This window comes from Megalobrama amblycephala, linkage group LG1, assembly GCF_018812025.1.
Source record: "Megalobrama amblycephala isolate DHTTF-2021 linkage group LG1, ASM1881202v1, whole genome shotgun sequence".
In the NCBI taxonomy this organism is placed as follows: domain Eukaryota; kingdom Metazoa; phylum Chordata; class Actinopteri; order Cypriniformes; family Xenocyprididae; genus Megalobrama; species Megalobrama amblycephala.
In genome coordinates this window covers 58,822,345-58,840,249 of record NC_063044.1, presented here as the reverse complement: position 1 = coordinate 58,840,249, position 17,905 = coordinate 58,822,345, and the positions used below count along the sequence as shown (strand labels likewise).

The 17,905-nt window shown below is 38.1% G+C and overlaps 2 protein-coding genes across 2 annotated transcripts; one reads left to right on the top strand and one right to left on the bottom strand.

Annotated features, from left to right (window-relative positions):
- Positions 1-1,443: 1,443 nt before the first annotated feature.
- On the bottom strand, positions 1,444-4,956 carry fzd2 (frizzled class receptor 2). Its single transcript, XM_048204665.1, has one exon. It carries the CDS (start codon positions 4,731-4,733, stop codon positions 3,081-3,083), a length of 1,653 nt encoding a protein of 550 aa, XP_048060622.1. The 5' UTR covers positions 4,734-4,956; the 3' UTR covers positions 1,444-3,080.
- Positions 4,957-7,580: 2,624 nt separating this feature from the next.
- moto (minamoto) lies at positions 7,581-17,905 on the top strand. Its single transcript, XM_048204639.1, has 8 exons — positions 7,581-7,811; positions 8,225-8,338; positions 8,714-8,853; positions 9,725-9,838; positions 14,087-15,821; positions 16,000-16,134; positions 16,700-16,880; positions 17,215-17,905. The coding sequence occupies exons 1-8, from the start codon at positions 7,806-7,808 to the stop codon at positions 17,415-17,417; spliced, it is 2,628 nt and encodes an 875-aa protein (XP_048060596.1). The 5' UTR covers positions 7,581-7,805; the 3' UTR covers positions 17,418-17,905.

The window sequence follows — 17,905 nt, the reverse complement described above, 5'->3', positions numbered from 1 at the left end:
CAATACCAGCACTATAAATGCCCTGAGCATGGACTGTATGTACAGTACAGTATCATAATGACTATTTATTCATTCAGAAAATAGATGATTACAAGATTAATGTATTTGCAGTTATTTTGGGATACTTTTGGATATTTTGAGGATTAAGCTTAGCATTATATGTGCCTTCTCAGCTGATGAAATTTACATTTAGTTGCTTTAGTAAGCAAGCATCTGCTGAGAACATGAATACATAGTTGACATGAAATACTATTAGAACTTTGACATTCTATGCTAAACAGCATTTTATATGTATATATTATATTTTGAAAGAAAGTTACTACTTTTATTCAGCTAGGATGCATTAAATTGTTCAAAAGTGGCAGTAAAGGCATTTATAGTTTTACATATGCTAAAATGATAAAAATGTATCACAGTTTCCAAAAACATATAAAGCAGAACAATGTTGTCAACACTGATAATATTAAGAAATGTTTCTTGAGCAGCAAATTATCATATGAGAATGATTTCAGAAGGATCATGTGACACTGAAGACTGGAGTTATGATGCTGAAAATTTAGCTTTGCCATCAATTACATTTTAAAACATAGTCAAAAAACTTTTTTTTTTTTTTTTACTGTATTTTGATCAAATAAATGCAGCTTTAGTGAGCATAAGAGACTTCTTTCAAAAACAAAAATCTAACTTTATTAAAAAAATCAATAAAAAGGGGCTTTTGCACCCGAGAAACACAGTTCCTAGAACTATTGGCTGAAGTATCCGGATTTTGCCGTGCTCCCACCGCAGGAACTAGGAACGATTTTAGTTCTAGGAACTCCTTTTGGGGGAACTAAATTAGCTCCTACTTCAGAGTAGGGTCTAAACCAGCTCTACAGGAACTATCAGTGACGTAAGTGTACGTGGATTGGTCAAACGCATATCAAACACCAGCACCCGGCATTTTTAAAAAGCTGTGTAAACATATTTACTTCAAGAACATGGAAAACAGCGATAATGGCATTTGCCTGTTGTTTGCAGGGTTGTTCTTTTCTCCGCGTCGATGATATGTAATACCAAAGTTGTCATAGGAGATTTCGTCTCTTAGCCTCACTTTTTGTTCTTTCAGTCATGTAGATTATGCATTTACATCCATCTCCGTTATCACGAAAACCACGACAAACAATAAACACAGCTCAGATCACGGCATCCTCCATTCACCAGTTTTTAGCATTTGTAAATGCCGTGCATAAAGACGCCGCTGTCGGCAGCTTCAAAGTTCCTATTGCCGGTGTGAATGCAACCAGGAACATGGCCCTGGGGGAGAAATTAGTTCCTGGGGAACTATCCTGGTTAGTTCCTAGAACCGAGTTCCTAGAACTATTCAGTGTGAAAGCCCTTTAAGATTGGTAGCATAAATTTAAATAAACTGTCCCTTATACATTCACATAAACGATAACATAAATGTTAATTCTCATGGGCATTTATTTTATGTATAAATTCTAAGGGGTACAAATTGGTGAAAAAGAAAAACGAGGTATGAAGTACACACATAGAAAGTGGTGCATGTTAAATGAGTAAGATTTGGCGTAAAGGGAGAAGGCAAACATTGTATGAAGTGCTGAGCATGAAATTGGCTGCCCAGGGGCATGCATTAGATTAGAAACCTGAGCTCACAAACATACACTCACAGGCTAAAGCAAAGGAGACATGAAAATCAATCAGCCTTAAATGGAGACAGAAAGTTAGTGGAATAAAAACCTACACCGTAGAAAAACTTTATATTGATCACAGACTATACTACACTCCACCATTTTGGTAAAGCAGGCTGGTTTGTGACACACACACACACACACACACACAATCATTTCATCATGTGCTTTCCATTTTTCCCCACATGCCTCAGCTCTCAGGACCATGCGAGAACCATTTGCTCCTCAACGGCTGCCTGCTTCACACCACAATCAAAAAAATACAGCACTCTCTCTCTCTGATCTCTCTCTCACCTACAACCATTCCAAACTCTGGTTTTAAGATAGTGTTCGTGGACAAAGACTCTTAAGATCTGGTAGATATATGAAGAAGAATATGAATATCAAGATATTCACATATTTTAATATCAGTTAATTAAAGCAATAACTTCTATGCCAAAACTATATGCTTAAAGGGATAGTTTATGCAAAAATTAACATTTTGTCATCATTTACTCACTCTCAGGTCATTCACAACCTGTCTTTCTTTCTTTTTTTTTAGTTTTGAAAAACTGTTTTTGTCCATACAATGAAAGGCATTGCAAAACATTAGACCACATCGCCTTACATTGTATGGACAAAATAACACACATTTTCAAACTATCTTGTGTTGTGTTCCATAGAAGAAAAAAGTCATACAGGTTTGGAACAACATGAGGGTGAGTAAATGATGACAGAAAATTCCTTTAAATCTACAGCACTCATCATGAGAATCTTTCACTTTTGGACTAAATAAGGTTTACAGAGAGAAAAGGAGGAGTATTATGTACAGCAAATTTAATTCAAAACAGAAAGACAAACATATGAGTATATAGAAGATATGAGAGAGAGACTAGTGGCTGCTAATTCTAAATACAGAAGAGTATCAAACTTTGAAAAACACACAAAAAAAGCATAATTTTGCATAAATACAATATATAATAATGTTCAAATACAGATTTTTACAAATATTATGTACAATGTTTTAATTACATTTAACCCAACTGCCGGCCGTATTAGATGACAAGCTCTCCTCCCCCCTCGGCTCTCCTTGCTCTGTCGTTTGTTGAATTCCCAGCTGGTATCTCACTTTCCAAGTTGAGTTTTTATGGCCAGCAGCTTATGAGAAAAAACAGGGGGGCAACAGAATGGGGGAGGAAAACTTTTCTGCACTTGGTATCAAATTGGCTGTGTTTGTTTGGGGAAGCCAAGTGGTTCACATCCCATTTCTCTTTCCACTTAAAAGTCTCTGACAATCTGAAAATAGACAAGTATAATTGCTTTCAAAATACTGACAAAGGCACTTTATTATTTTTTTGTATTCAAAAACTCAAATCAGTTATTGCAAGAAAACGTGGACCACAATCTCCCGTTTCATACGGTGGTCTCCCCTTGCCCGCCACTGGTCAAACGCGTGTAGAACTTCCTCCAAGAGTGCAGCGTCTTTCCCGACCAGATCCAGAATCCCGAAGTGATCCCTACAATGAGAGTCATGAGGTACTTGATCATGAAGACGGTGAAGTCGGGGGTCATGTGAGGAAAGGACTGCATGGGGCAGGGGATGGCCAGGCTCTTACAGTTCGTACTGATCCAGCTCTTCTCCCAGTGCTGCCTGAAGGCCTGCTCGTAAAAAAAGCAGGCAATGACGATGGTGGCTGGGACGGTGTAGAGAACCGAAAACACGCCTATGCGGACCATCAAGCGCTCCAGCTTCTCGGTCTTGGTGCCGTCGTGCTTCATGATGGTGCGGATGCGGAACAGCGACACGAAGCCCGCGAGCAGGAAAGAGGTGCCGATGAAGAGGTAGATGAAGAGGGGGGCCAACACGAAGCCCCTCAAGGGATCCAGATTATTCAGGCCCACAAAGCAGACGCCACTTAACACGTCTCCATCGATCTGCCCCATGGCCAGGATGCTAATAGTCTTTACGGCCGGAACGGCCCAGGCAGCCAGGTGAAAGTACTGCGAATTGGCTTCAATAGCCTCATGGCCCCATTTCATACCCGCTGCCAGGAACCAGGTGAGAGACAGGATGACCCACCAGATCGAAGAAGCCATGCTGAAAAAATAGAGCATCATGAACAGAATCGTACACCCTTCCTTTTTCGTACCTTGAACGATGGTTTTATAGCTGTCTGCAAAAAAGCTCTCATTGCACACAACTTTATCCCCAAGAAAGTACCCAGCGATGTACGCAATGGACACCATGGTATAGCAGCCAGACAGAAAGATAATAGGACGCTCAGGGTACTTAAAACGTTGCATGTCCACTAAATAAGTGGTTACGGTAAATAATGTGGATGCACAGCAAAGAGAAGACCAGATAAGGATCCAAATCCGCGCAAATTCAATCTCCTGGTCCGTGAAGAACATATAGGCCCCATGCGTTCTGGAGGACTCGCACGGAGCACCACAATCCAGCTCGCCCAGGAACTTATAACTGAGGTAGGACGGCACTTTGAGCACTGATGGGCAGCGGAACGGCTTGTCCGGGGAAGAGTACAGCTGAACGCCCGGCGTTCCTGGAACGGGCATGTGAACGGGCGCCACCGTAGCCGTGGAGTCGTTCTGGCCCACGCATATGTGTCCGTCTCCCAGCACCGGGAAATGTTCGCATCTCAGCCGCTCTGGCCACTGAAAGCCAAACTTGTTCATGAGGGCCTCGCAGCCGTGCTTTGCCCTCTCGCAAATGGAGCGGCATGGCGGGATGGCTTTCTCCAAAACTGTGCACACTGGCGCGTACATGGAGCACAGGAAGAATTTAAGTTCGGGCGAGCACTGTACCTTGACCAGCGGGTAAAACTGATGGACCTCCAGCCCGGCGTCCTCTTGGTTGTAGTGTCCGACCAAGTTTGGCATTATGGTTTGGTTATAAGCGATGTCCGTGCACAGGGGGATGGTTATGGGCTGACAGAAGCCGTGGTCCGGGACGGCTATTCCATTATCTCCGTGATACTGTCCAGACGCCACGAAACAGCACGGCAACATCAGTGCCAAAAACAGACACAAACTTCCACTCGCCTGCATTGTCCCGGAAAGTTCCGCCTAACTTTCACTGAATACAACGGGAGTCCACAAACTATGCTTTTGGTGACATATTATTTGCTAATCGAAAACAAAAAGTCTCGATAAACTCACAGCAACTGGTGTAAATCGCATACTTTGCTAGGAATATCTGTTGCGCGCAGAAGCGACTACATGACTTTTCCCCCTTTGTCCGTCAGACTGTTTCAAGCTCCCCCTGGGCTGCCTGTTGCTGACTTTGAAGGGAGTTTGAGAAGGAGGAGGGATTTCGGGGGTCTTGAAACAGATTTTTACCCTAAACCCCCATCACAAGGTCTTCAGACCAATTGAATCGCTGAAGACCGATATCATCACCATATGCCATTACAGTCATCTGAAAACCTACAACATTTATAGTTTTTTTAATGTTAGTTTTATTAGGGTAAGAAGTTAGTATAAGATTAATGAGAGAACGTGAACTTGAAAATCATATTTTTCAAAACATCTATCTATCTATCTATCTATCTATCTATCTATCTATCTATCTATCTATCTATCTATCTATCTATCTATCTATCTATCTATCTATCTATCTATCTATCTATCTATCTATCTATCTATCTATCTATCTATCTGTATATCTGTCTGTCTGTCTATCTATATCATCTTTCTGTCTGTATATCTGTCTGTCTATCTATCTGTATATCTGTCTATCTATCTGTATATCTGTCTGTCTGTCTGTCTGTCTGTCTATATATCATCTTTCTGTCTGTATATCTGTCTGTCTATCTATCTGTATATCTGTCTATCTATATATCTGTATATCTGTCTGTCTATCTATCTATCTGTATATCTGTCTGTCTGTCTATCTATATATCTATCTATCTATATCATCTTTCTGTCTGTATATCTGTCTGTATATCTGTCTGTCTGTCTGTCTATCTCTCTGTCTGTCTGTCTATCTATCTATCTATCTATCTATCTATCTATCTATCTATCTATCTATCATCTCTCTATCTGTATATCTGTCTGTCTGTCTATCTATCTATCTATCTATCTATCTATCTATGTCTGTCTGTCTGTCTGTCTATCTATCTATCTATCTATCTATCGTGTGACTGATGGGTAGTGGCGACATCTTGTGGCTTGTGTTCTCAGTAACTTTCATCGCTTTATTTCTTCTTTTTGCCGTTATTTTTTTTTTTATTACAGTTTTTCTCAGTCGCTTTGGTGCATTTCTCACATCACTATTTACATTTGCACAACAGTTAGTTCAACCTCCACAACATTTAGTCATTTGTGCACATTATAGTAGTAGTTTCTCATTCCTTCGAACAAATTGCAAATGCTTTTGGACATGCATCAATTTCTTTCATACAACTCTCTGCTGTTTTATAACATTATAATTTGATTATGTCACGTCAGTCAAAATTAACTATACTTGTGAATGCTCAATAGTCATTCCATATAAAACTAATAGTCCTCATTTCATTGCTTGAGTCATGTTGAACTAGTTGTCAAAATCTGTCAAGCAAATTTTACACATTTTTTTTTTTTTTTTTTAAATCTTTTTTTTCCCCTGAAAATGTCTCCTAAATTGAACAATTTCAATTTAGGTGAATCTCAACTTTCACTGATGAGAAGGGGTGTGTGAAGCATTAGTTGCAACCAATGATAAGCCACTTCTCTACAATCACTGTCAGAGCAGAATCCCATAAACCCCCATTTTACAAGCATATATGAACCAAGCAAGCAGGATATAGTGTGTACCATTTCTACAATACTGTGACACAGAAATGGAAGGTCGCTGTGATGTAGATGAAATTATGTGGCCAGACAGAGAGGAACATCTGGATGTGCATGAATGATTACAGTACTATGTATGTTGTATGTTCAGTTCCAATATGTACTGCAATATTGTTTACAGTTGTGCACAGCTCTACCCAAAGGGAGTTTATGTTTGTTGAAATAAGGGTGCATTTTTTCTTTTGCACAATGCTGTGAACAAATTAGAATTGAAAAGAGCATATGCAGTAAAATGTGAAACATACATATTCAGTGTCTTGTACTCAGTTACCTCACTAAATACAGTAATGTGTAACTTTACTGTATTTTTCAAATGGCTGTGCAAATAGTAGGCCTATATAGTGCTGTCTTGAGCATTTTCAGGTAGTGTCACCAAGATCTGACTTTTTTGCATTGGAAAACATTGACAGAGTAAACTGTCATAATGAAAACATGACAAAACCATTTGAATATCTTGTTCATAAACAAAGGTGTCAGGACTTTTCATCTTGATGACACTGACACTTTCATTGACATAAATACTTGCTTTTGAGGAATGACCTATCCATTTTGAGCAAGTGACATGCTTTTGCAGGTTATCAACTAGGTTTTGCAGTTTGTACTAATTGTTTTGACAACTGCATTAACTGTTGTGCAAATGTAAACAGTGATGTGAGAAATGCACCAAAGCGACTGAGAAAAACTGTAAACTATTTCACATTTTTAAAATAAGTATAAAATCAAAAGGTTAGTAATATCGATAATAGTGACATGATAGTGAATATACAAATATACATTTGTTTGTATATAAGAATATACAAACAAATGTATGTGGCATATGTATAGTTTTGGTGTAGTACTAGCTGTTCTGGATAGAAGAAAATTATAATTAAGAAAGAAAAATAAGAATAGAAAAAGGGTGAGAGAAAAAGGATTAATTATTGGTTAAATCATGATGCTCTCATTTCTTATGTTCAATAAGTTTCGTTGCTATGCGTGACAGCAACGCTGCACCTGACTATTTGATTGATTCTGATTGGCTAATTGAAGCCGGTTTAGCCAATAGAACTGTCGCTCGAGACCGCAAACGCTTCGCGGGTACAGTGGTGAAGAAGACACGGGCGAGGTTGCGCGAGCTTCTCCGAGACATTTATGTGAAAGAGATTGGCCCGTCGTGGGGTTGACGTCTTTAATTTATTATCACAATAAATCATTTGATTAATCAGAACAATCGTGAACAATTTATATTTATAATATTTATATCATAAGTAATTTATAGAGAGAGGCCCCTGCCAGCAGAGTTCATTGTCAATGGAGGTAAGAGAGCTTGTTGTTCTGAGGGAAAACTTCTGGCTAGTTCACTTTTTCTGTCTGCTTGTAAAGTTAACTTGGTTACCGACCGAATACAGATTACGAAGTGTACACATAGATTACCCAATTCAAATATTCATTAGCATAGTAAGAAAAGTAAAGGGCAATGCTATCCACTCATGTTTAACTGCAAGGAGAACGGATATGTCGAAAGAAAATCCGCACAAGGCCTCATTTGAGCCGATTTAATGTACAAAAAGTCACTTAGATAATTATACATCATGGACATTTGTGTGTTTGTCGTGTCATTATTGTCCATTTTTATATAGTATATTTTTTACCCTTATGCTTTATGAAATTATTCTTCCCTTTACATGAGCACATCAGTCATATTAATATAATTTTCTAATGTGTTTAAGGTTAATAATGCAGTGAAAAGCAAAATTAATGTGGATACAAATGGAGCAAGACCGGCCTTTGATCGATTTCATAGTTCAGGACCAGACTCCTACTTTTCCACCTATAGGCCTCAGGTGAGAAAACCTTCATAATGTCGTTCAAAATGTCATTACATCATAAATACATTTTTAAAAGAATACTGTTATGATTTTAGAATATCGATTTGCCATTTTACCTTTCACCTATTCATCAAGGGAAAGTATGCAATTTGCTTGTATGTCTCAATGTCTAGTAACTGGAACTTAGCTGTTATTTAGATAAAGATGTCAGATGTCAGTCTCTGCCTTAAAAGACCATATGATTTTCAATGTCTTTCCAAATATTGATGGGTATTTTTACCCACCCACTTTTTTCGTTTTTGAAAATATTTTTAAATATATAATTTTTTATCCAATTTACTGCCTCCCTATGTGCCTTTCATCAGCAAATGCTGTGTTCTTCAATTGCAGAATAATTTCAGTGATAGCGGATTCTTCAATTCGTTCTCGGACAGAGCGATGCAAGACTGCGCACCACTACCTTATACAGTTTGGCCAACTCAGGAAGACTGTAAATCAGTGGATTGGCCTCAAGTCATGCCCAATAGCAGGTTTTTTTTAATTTTTAAACATATTAAAGGATTAGTTCACCCAAAAATAAAAATAATGTCATTAATTACTCACCCTCATGTCGTTCTACACCCGTAAGACCTTTGTTCATCTTCTGAATACAAATTAAGATATTGTTGATGAAATCCGATGGCTCAGTGAGGCCTGCATAGATAGCAATGGTACTTCCTCTCTCAAGATCCATAAAGGTACTAAAAACATATTTTAATGTGAGTACAGTGGTTCAACCTTAATGTTATAAAGTGATGAGAATTTTTTTTGTGTGCCAAAAAACAAAACAAAACAACTTTTTAACAATCAGTGATGGCCGATTTCAAAACACTGCTTCATGATGCTTCTGAGCTTTACGAATCGAATTAGTGCTTCGGAGCGCCAAAGTCACTTGATTTCAGCAGTTTGGCGGTTTGATAGGAGATCCGAATCACTGATTCAACTCAAAAGATTCATAATGCTCTGAAGCAGTGTTTTGAAATCGGCCATCACTAAATATAGTCAAAAATTTTGACGCACAAAAAATATTTTCTTCACTTTATAATATTACGGTACAACCACTGAACTCACATGAACTGTTTTAAATATGTTTTAGTACCTTTATGTACCTAATAAGAAGTTTCATTGCTGTGAATGCAGGCCTCACTGAGCCATCAGATTTAATCAAAAATATTAATTTGTGTTCTGAAGATGAATGAAGGTCTTGCGGGTGTGGAACGACATGAGGGTGAGTAATTAATGACATTATTTTCATTTTTAGGTGAACTAACGCTTTAATAAAACTGTGTTTGGAAGCAACTGGAAGTTCTATATTAACAGTGAAAGGGTTTGTTGTTAAATATTAATGTTTATCTTGCATAGAAATCTAATAGATGCCAGTAATTGTGGGAGTGAGGCTGATCTTTATGGATTAGTGTCAGACATCTTGGAAGAACCAGATTCACTGGACCCATACTCCTCATACGTCTCAGAGAAGTAAGTCCATCTTGATTTATGTATCAGAAATTAAAATGTAAAGCTAATTATGTGAAAAATAGCTCATTTCTGATTCAAATGACTTTAGTAAACTTTAGACTTTAGTGTTTAATATAATTTTTTAAGACATGCAATTAACATATTGAGGGAACTGCGTATACAATATAACAATATAAATTCACTAATAAAGGATGTAAAAACTGTAATGAGGGGGTTTTCTCCATCACAGACTGATAAAACAGAAATATGTAGTGACTTTTGGGTGTTAAATCTAGGGCTGCAACTGACTATTATTTTGATAATCGATTAGTTGGCCGATTATTTTTTTCCCGGTTAACCGATTACATACTAATTTGATTTATTTTGATTTTATTGACAAAAAAAACAACACTATTGCACATCCTGCCCAATGCACTTCAAACAAATGGGCCAACTGAATGCTATGAAAACATACAGTAATTTATTACACTACCTATCATAATAAATAGGGATGCACCGATCCGATATTCAGATTGGTATCGGCTCTGATACTGAGATTTTTGCCGGATCGGGTATCGGCCAGACGGGACCGATCCAAATCCGATACTGTGCGTGTACTATTCTGTGTTATTGTTAAGCTCCACAAAAGGCACAAAAACATTAAAAAGCACCATAAAGTTTCTGTGCACTATATTCCAAGTGTTCTGAAGACATTCCACAGTTTAATTTGAGGTACAGGTAAATATTTAAGTTGTTAAATTAAAGTTCACGTAAATGCCTCCCTCTGCTGCGTCTGTCAGTCATTCTCCATTCAGCATTAGACTGCGTGTCGCGTTCGGTTACGACAGTCAACACAATGAAACTCTCTCCAAGATGATTCAATGTTTCTATTATTATACTTAATTAAGACACCGGTAATACAATACGCATCATCAATATATCTTCACTTTGTGCTTTGAAATTTTCACTGCGGAGCGCTGTGACTCCATGATGCTTCAAGCGCATCATTCTGCACACGGGATGCGCATAAGCGCTTTGTGCCGCTCTGTATGGGAGCTGTTCATATTATAACACTTTTGCGCAATGAAATATTGTTAATAGCATTTTTTGTTCTGTCCTATCTATCATATGTTGCTGCATCATTTTAATTTTTATATTTTAATGTTAGACATTTAATAGCTTCTGATTTCGTCCACATTTTCATATTTATTCACAAACTTATAGGATAAACAAATAGGCCTAGGCTATGCATTTATTTATATCATGAAAAGAAAGTATTATGAAAAAAAAGTTAAAGTCTGTGTCACTTTTTAGTTTTCATCTTGAACACTTTTTGAGGATCGTGAGTGAACGCGATCATCTCTTCCTCTTTACTACTTTACAGAAGGAAATAAACATGAAAATCAAAAAATATGTTGAAAGTTGCAGTAGCTTACCGAAATCTTTATCACGTCAGTTCAATCAGTGTTGTAAACAATGTCACGTATACCTCAGAAAAGCCAGAAACGATCGTTGAACATAAACTTATAGTAAGCAGAAAATAAAGAAAAATAAGACAAACTATTTAAAACAAACGAAATGGATTAGAAACTTAATTATGTAAGCATAAGTATTATAATATATAATAAAATGGACAAACTGGGTGCGTGTAATCAAACGCATCGTTTTCATTTTATTCTGGAGACTGAACTCGCGCTCTGCTGCCACACTGGAGCGCACTCGCCACCTACTGGACAGGGGTGGGAATTACAAGTTGCATCAGCCTCAGTAATCTGTCAAAATGACGGACAGGCTGCAGATTTTTTCCGTCACTGATAAAAAAATCCATCAATGACGGAAAATTTTCGGTTAACGCGACCTTTGAGATTATATATTATATACACGCCACAATACCGCCGGTGACACTCCACGACTGTGGTGGCGCGGTTGTCATGCCGACCGTCACAGCCCTAAGTGAGGCATACAGTTTATTAGCACTTTTCTTATAACTTGAAGATCGGATCGGATCGGTATCGGCCGATACTGAATCCCAGGTATCGGTATCGGAAGCGAAAAGGGCGGATCGGTGCATCCCTAATAATAAAGAGAGAACACAAATATTTTAGGAATCTTTAAAAAACTAAAAATGGTATTACCATTTATTAGGAAAATAACAAACTGAAACAACTAGTTTAATAATTGAAATAGTTTATAAATAATATTTACACATAAATCCCAAAAAAACTTAACAGTCTCTGTTGTTATTGACTGTAATTGGGCATCTGAAAAAAACAACAACTATGGCCACGTACACACTGTAAGTTTCAGGAGTGACAACCGCATTTAAATGCGGGAGTGAATCCCCTAAATTATCGTAACGTGTGTACGGAACACGACTCACTCTCGAAAATGCGATGATTGACAGCTTGGAAACCATAGTCTCTAGTGTTTGGTATCCGTTATTGTGACCAAAGTAATATTAAAGTGACAAAACACTTGTTATTTTCAGCAATTTAACTAAACACACTAACACATTCAACGGAGACGTCATGTTTTGTTTATGCGTGTACAGCCTGTTTCACACAGAGCACGCTCTTTGTGTTGCCATGGTCACTCATTATAAATGTTTTTGGGCTTGTTGTTTAAGCTCGTCTCATAAAACGAACGGGTTTATGAAGTTATTAAAGTGAGCAGACATGAATCGTGATATTTTGGTCCTATTTTCAGCATAAAGCATGGATTTATTTTGGTTTATTATGGGCTTATTCTTGTTTACTGTTTTCTAGCAAGATCTGGCAACTAAAATGAGAAAAGGCTTGTGCTTTCCCTGTGATTCACCGCACATATAGAAGAGAGACATCTCCGATGAAGGTTAAAAAACGTCATTAACAACTAGTTGTTGAGTTCGGTTCCGTACACACTGCATAGAATTTCTGTAAATGCGGTTGTCACTACCTGTATTTTTCGGGAGTTAATACGGTTGTAGAATGCAGTTGTCACTCCAGTATTTTACTGAACTGTGTGTGTACAGAATGCAATTAAGCACTAAAAGGTGAACTGACAACCGAATTTAGCTGGAGTGTGTATGTGGCCTAAGAAGTGTTTTAGTTTTTCCTGCCTTTCTTGTAAAACAGTAAAATCAAAAATGTATGGATAACAACAATAAATATATTGTAGCTTTAGAAATACTGGAGTAACTAAAGAGCTTACACATACTGATGGTTTAATCATTACAGAAACATGAAAAATAATTTTAGTAATCACCAATACTGATAGTTTATGCTGCCCTGACCTGTGGCACAAACCATACATTGGGTATCAGATGTCTATTAATTTTAGCACTGTATATAGTGAATATAGTTTAAATCTCTATTAAAAATGAAGATGGTAATAAAGATAATAAAGAAAAACACAAACTCAGTGTTAACCAACAGGCAAGATAAATGTTCTGCAGGAACACACACGTTCACTCTGGACACAATCACCTCTTACTGTCATTTCTTTATCCTGTAAATAGGCTATAAGAAACGTCTTACATTTATTTTCAATTAGTTCTCCCTTTACAGTTACTACTATCATAGAATACTTGAATGACATGTCGACTTTTAAAATCTAAATTTAACTTTAAACAACAGATATTTCAGCAAAATTAAGATTTTTGCGCTGAATATTAATTGTCTCCCTCTCTGCCGCATTCCGTCTGTCTGACGCAAAATGGAAATGCTCATGTAAATCTGTAACATATACAGATAGGATATAGCCGTAGAATGAATGTTTTGCGCCGAGCATGCACATGCATTTGTCAAAGCGCCTGACACGGCAAGCCATTACGCTAATGCATTAGCTTGAAGCTTAAAATAAAGGATTCTAATGTTTTGATCAGCTTTGATCTCGTACCTTTCCCACAGCAGCTCACTCTGTTTCCTCCACTATTTTTAGATGAATTTCGGTCCATAGAAATGCCTGTAATTTGACGCAACTGGCGGAAGTCTTCTGTGCACGGTGGGCGGAGCCAACTAATCGATAATGAGAATCATTGTCAATGATTTTCATTATCGATTATTATCGAATAGTTGTTGCAGCCCTAGTCAAACCATATAAATGCTCTTGTAGCTTAAAAAATGAGCATATGTTAAACATTTAAAAAATTGTTTTGTGTTAACGTGTTATGACAGTTTTAGTAATTTCATCATTTAATCCAAACATTCACCAGCTTTCTTTAAGCTTGTTGCATGAAATGCATGAACTTGATGTATAACAAAATTTTTATATATATTGTTTGCTGTTTAGAAAGTTACCATCTAATCTGAAAGGTGTCTGGTCTCCAAACTTACCAAGAGAGGATAGCATGCAGTACCTAAATAATGAGGTGCAGATGCCGCCCATTTCTGGATTCCCATCAAACCAGATTTGTCCTAAACCCATCACCAATGTCTGTCCTCAGACAGCAATCAGAGAATCTCATCAGTGGGCAGAACTTCAGAATTTCAATGGTTTTGATTCTTGTTCACCTCCCTGCAATTTCACCTCCTGTAATGGAAAGGCTGATGCATACTGTCCTCAAGATCTCCCTCGCCCCCCAGGCCTGAACACACCCCCAGCGTTACGCTCTAACCTCTACCAGACCAGGGCAGGTAAACCTGAGTATATTACACCCGAGAAGGATGAAGAATACCGCAGCACCACTAACTGTCTGTCTGATTATATAAACACAGTCAACAACTTCTGTTGCCCTCCACAAAAAATGGATGAGTCCTATTTCAGTTCATCTCATGAATTTTCAACTGTAAGCAAAGATAAACTGAGAAACACCCAATCTTTCTCTGTGCAGGATGTCAGTAAACTGGCCTTTCTCTTGGCAGAGCAGGATATGAACTACTGCAGAGAATCCACTCAGAATGGGCTTTTAACTCAGAGAAATCCCGAGGAAATCATGGCAGAGCAGAAGAGTTATCCTTTTCAAAGGATGTCAGAGCTTATTACTCAAACACCAAATTTTAAGAGAGAGGTGACCCGCAACCATTTGGAGCAAATAGGATCTAAAGCGGAGGATATAAAGACTCTTTTACAAAATCATTATTCTACAAATGAATTTTCAGGGTTTGCGCCACCTAAACCTTATTCATCTACTGTCGCACCTTCAACCTTGCACCCAAACAAAGAAGCCATTCCGATAGGAAGCAGCACAGCTCAAACCGGTGTAAAGCAGTTCCAGCCTGTCCAGTCAAACCATTATCAAATCCAAGCTAACATTTCAGCAAAGACCAACAGCAACAATGGATCACATAGGTTTGCAAAGCTCGCATCCACATCAGGAGCTTTTCCATTACTTCCTTCTCAGCAGTTGTTCCGGACTGCAGCGAGAGTCCCGGCTGATTTGAGTCAAGGGAATGCAGTAAATCAGCATGGTGCAATAGGCCAGGTTAGTCTTGAAAGTTTAAGGAAGGGAGTAGGAAATGTGGACGTTACGGATTTTGACTTCCAGCTAGAGAACAACAGGTCGTCGGCAGGCCTTATGGTCGATGGGCATTTTAGTCAGCGATTAAGCATGAAACCCAAACTTCCTGGTTTCCTGACAGAGGCAGACAAAAAAACAGGACTCCTGCAAAGTCCATACCAGGGGCTGGGCAGTATGTATGGAGGACAAATGAGATACAACGGAGTTAGCTCAAACTCAGCCAAAGCCACTCCATCACAACTTTTCCCTTTCCAGTATCAGATGGGTGATCTCAGAAAACGTGCACGCCACCCAATGCAGTCGCAACCCCCACTGCCCTACTGCTCTATGCCCCTCGTCGACAGGAATGAAGGTCAGCCTGATGGAGATATTTCACCCTTTAGCCCCTACCTACAAGAATATATTGGGCTAAGCCAAGCGTCAGGAGATGGGTCATTTCCAGGGTTTCTATCTGCCATGAGTTTGCCCAAGTTTGGCAAGGCACTCGGAAGCCCCAACAGTCAGCTACACTTTTACCTGGAGGAATGTTACGAGCAGTGGAGGATGCTGGAAAGAGAGAGAAAGAATGTAAGTGTGATGTTCTTGAGAACATCATATATGAATTTTCAGGTATTATAGCCAGAACAGTGCCTTTTTTTAGGAAAATAATTTATGGATTACATTACTACTGCTTGTTAAATTTCCATGTAGTGTGCAGACCGACCTATTTTTAATTCATTATGTAATGTTGTATTTTTTCTGACAGGCAGAAGCTGTTCTTACAAAGACTTACCCAGGAAAGCATGTGTCTTTGGTGTCCAGTAGCGTTTTACACAGAATGCCTCCAAACCCATCCAGAGTGGACAGGCTCATTGTAGACCAGCTGCGGGAACAAGCCAGGGTCAGCTTTCTGTCCAGTGATTTTTTTATTTATTTATTTATTATTATTATATTTTTTTTTATAAAACTCTAGCAGAGGGTTTTCTAACAGGGGGCCACAAGAGGGTGCTAAGCAAGTCTGCCAAAAATTCAGAGGAAAAATAGTGTAAAAATGTCTGAAAAATAAATAAATAAAATAATAATCATTAAAAATAAAATGTATTTGACATTTGACTAAATATTATGAAATCATGAAAGAATAATCACAATGATTTTAATCTGTTGGCATCCATAGTTTTATGTTGTCTTCAGAAAGTAAACATTTTTATACATATTTATCATATTTTTATTTTTTACTTTATAAATGTGTCTTTATATGACATACACTGTATAATTGATATATATCACATATACTATCATATTTGGGAGTACATGGTATGAAAATGTTTTCTTTTTTAACCCTGCTTTTGCATATTTCGATACTTTGTGATCTTATATTCTAGAAATAAATTGACATTGATTCAGACTATAGTTACAGATGAGATGAATTTTTCATATTATAATTCAAAATTGCTTTGTGTTTGTAGGTGGCAGGTTTGCTAGGCAAGATGGAACAGTTGCGGAGTTTTCCGCTTCATGCTAATATTGGATCAGCATTGGACAGGCATCTTGAGGTCATCTACATCACTCAGGCACGCCGCAAGGACGAGTTCATCAATGCTAGCAGCAGACAGAGGCAGCAGGCGGCCTTCTTTAGAGAGGACAGGGGTTAGTGATCATGCACTATAACAAAAGCAGGAAGTACACATCTTGTGTAAATTAGTGTGAAGATACAATCCAAAGAAAGTGGAAGATGACAGGGAAATATGTCCTACTCTACCTGTTGCTTAGTTAGTCTAGGTGTATCTTGTGGCAATATAATGTGTATTACAAGGTGAAATAATGAAAGCTAATGGAAATAAAATAATCCCAACCTATTATATTATAAAGTATTACGTTCAGTAATTCTTTGATGTTTTTTACCCAGAGTAGATTATACCTTCTACACATTCTTCCTTAACTTTCTTATCACACTATTTCTTTTGTATTTCAAATCTCACAGAGATAATTCTGCTGGCTTCTGCTGTGAAGGACATGTGCAGCAGCACCAGAAAGGCCCGAACTGCTCTTTGGTGTGCATTACAAATGACTTTGCCCAAAACAAGCGGTTACCTAGAGGAGGGACACGCGAAAGGTGCCTGCTCCCCTTTAGGCCCAGAGAGTCCTGAGCAGAGCAGTTTGGAGAGAGCACTAACTACCCTGTGATCACTTTCTGGCAGGTATAACAGTCTTTGTGTGTGTGTTTTCCGACACAAAGTAATATCGATCTAACCTGTCCAAAAAGGCATAAGAGGTGATAGAATTGCATTTTTAGAGGAATGAATGAGTTATTTAAGTTATTCCACTATAGTGATACGTTAGGCTCAGTTGTGGGCAGCAGATGGAATTCCAGTTCATTAATATTTATCAGTCTTCAGTGAAAAACACCAATCAGATTATAATCAAATTCTCCAAATTACATAGAATTATGGCAGTAAGATCAGTATTCAGCTATTTGTCCAAGGACCCCAGAAGAACTGCCAGTAAAAACAAGGCTTTTTGAGAGAGTATGAAAGATTGATTCAACAACTGTCACAGTAAGAGAGATGAAATCAGAAGAAGGACCTTTTAACTGGCTAATGTTGATAATGGTACAGAATGTGCGGCAAGAGTAAGATCTGTGGCTTTGGAGGATAATGGGATATTTTTGCCCA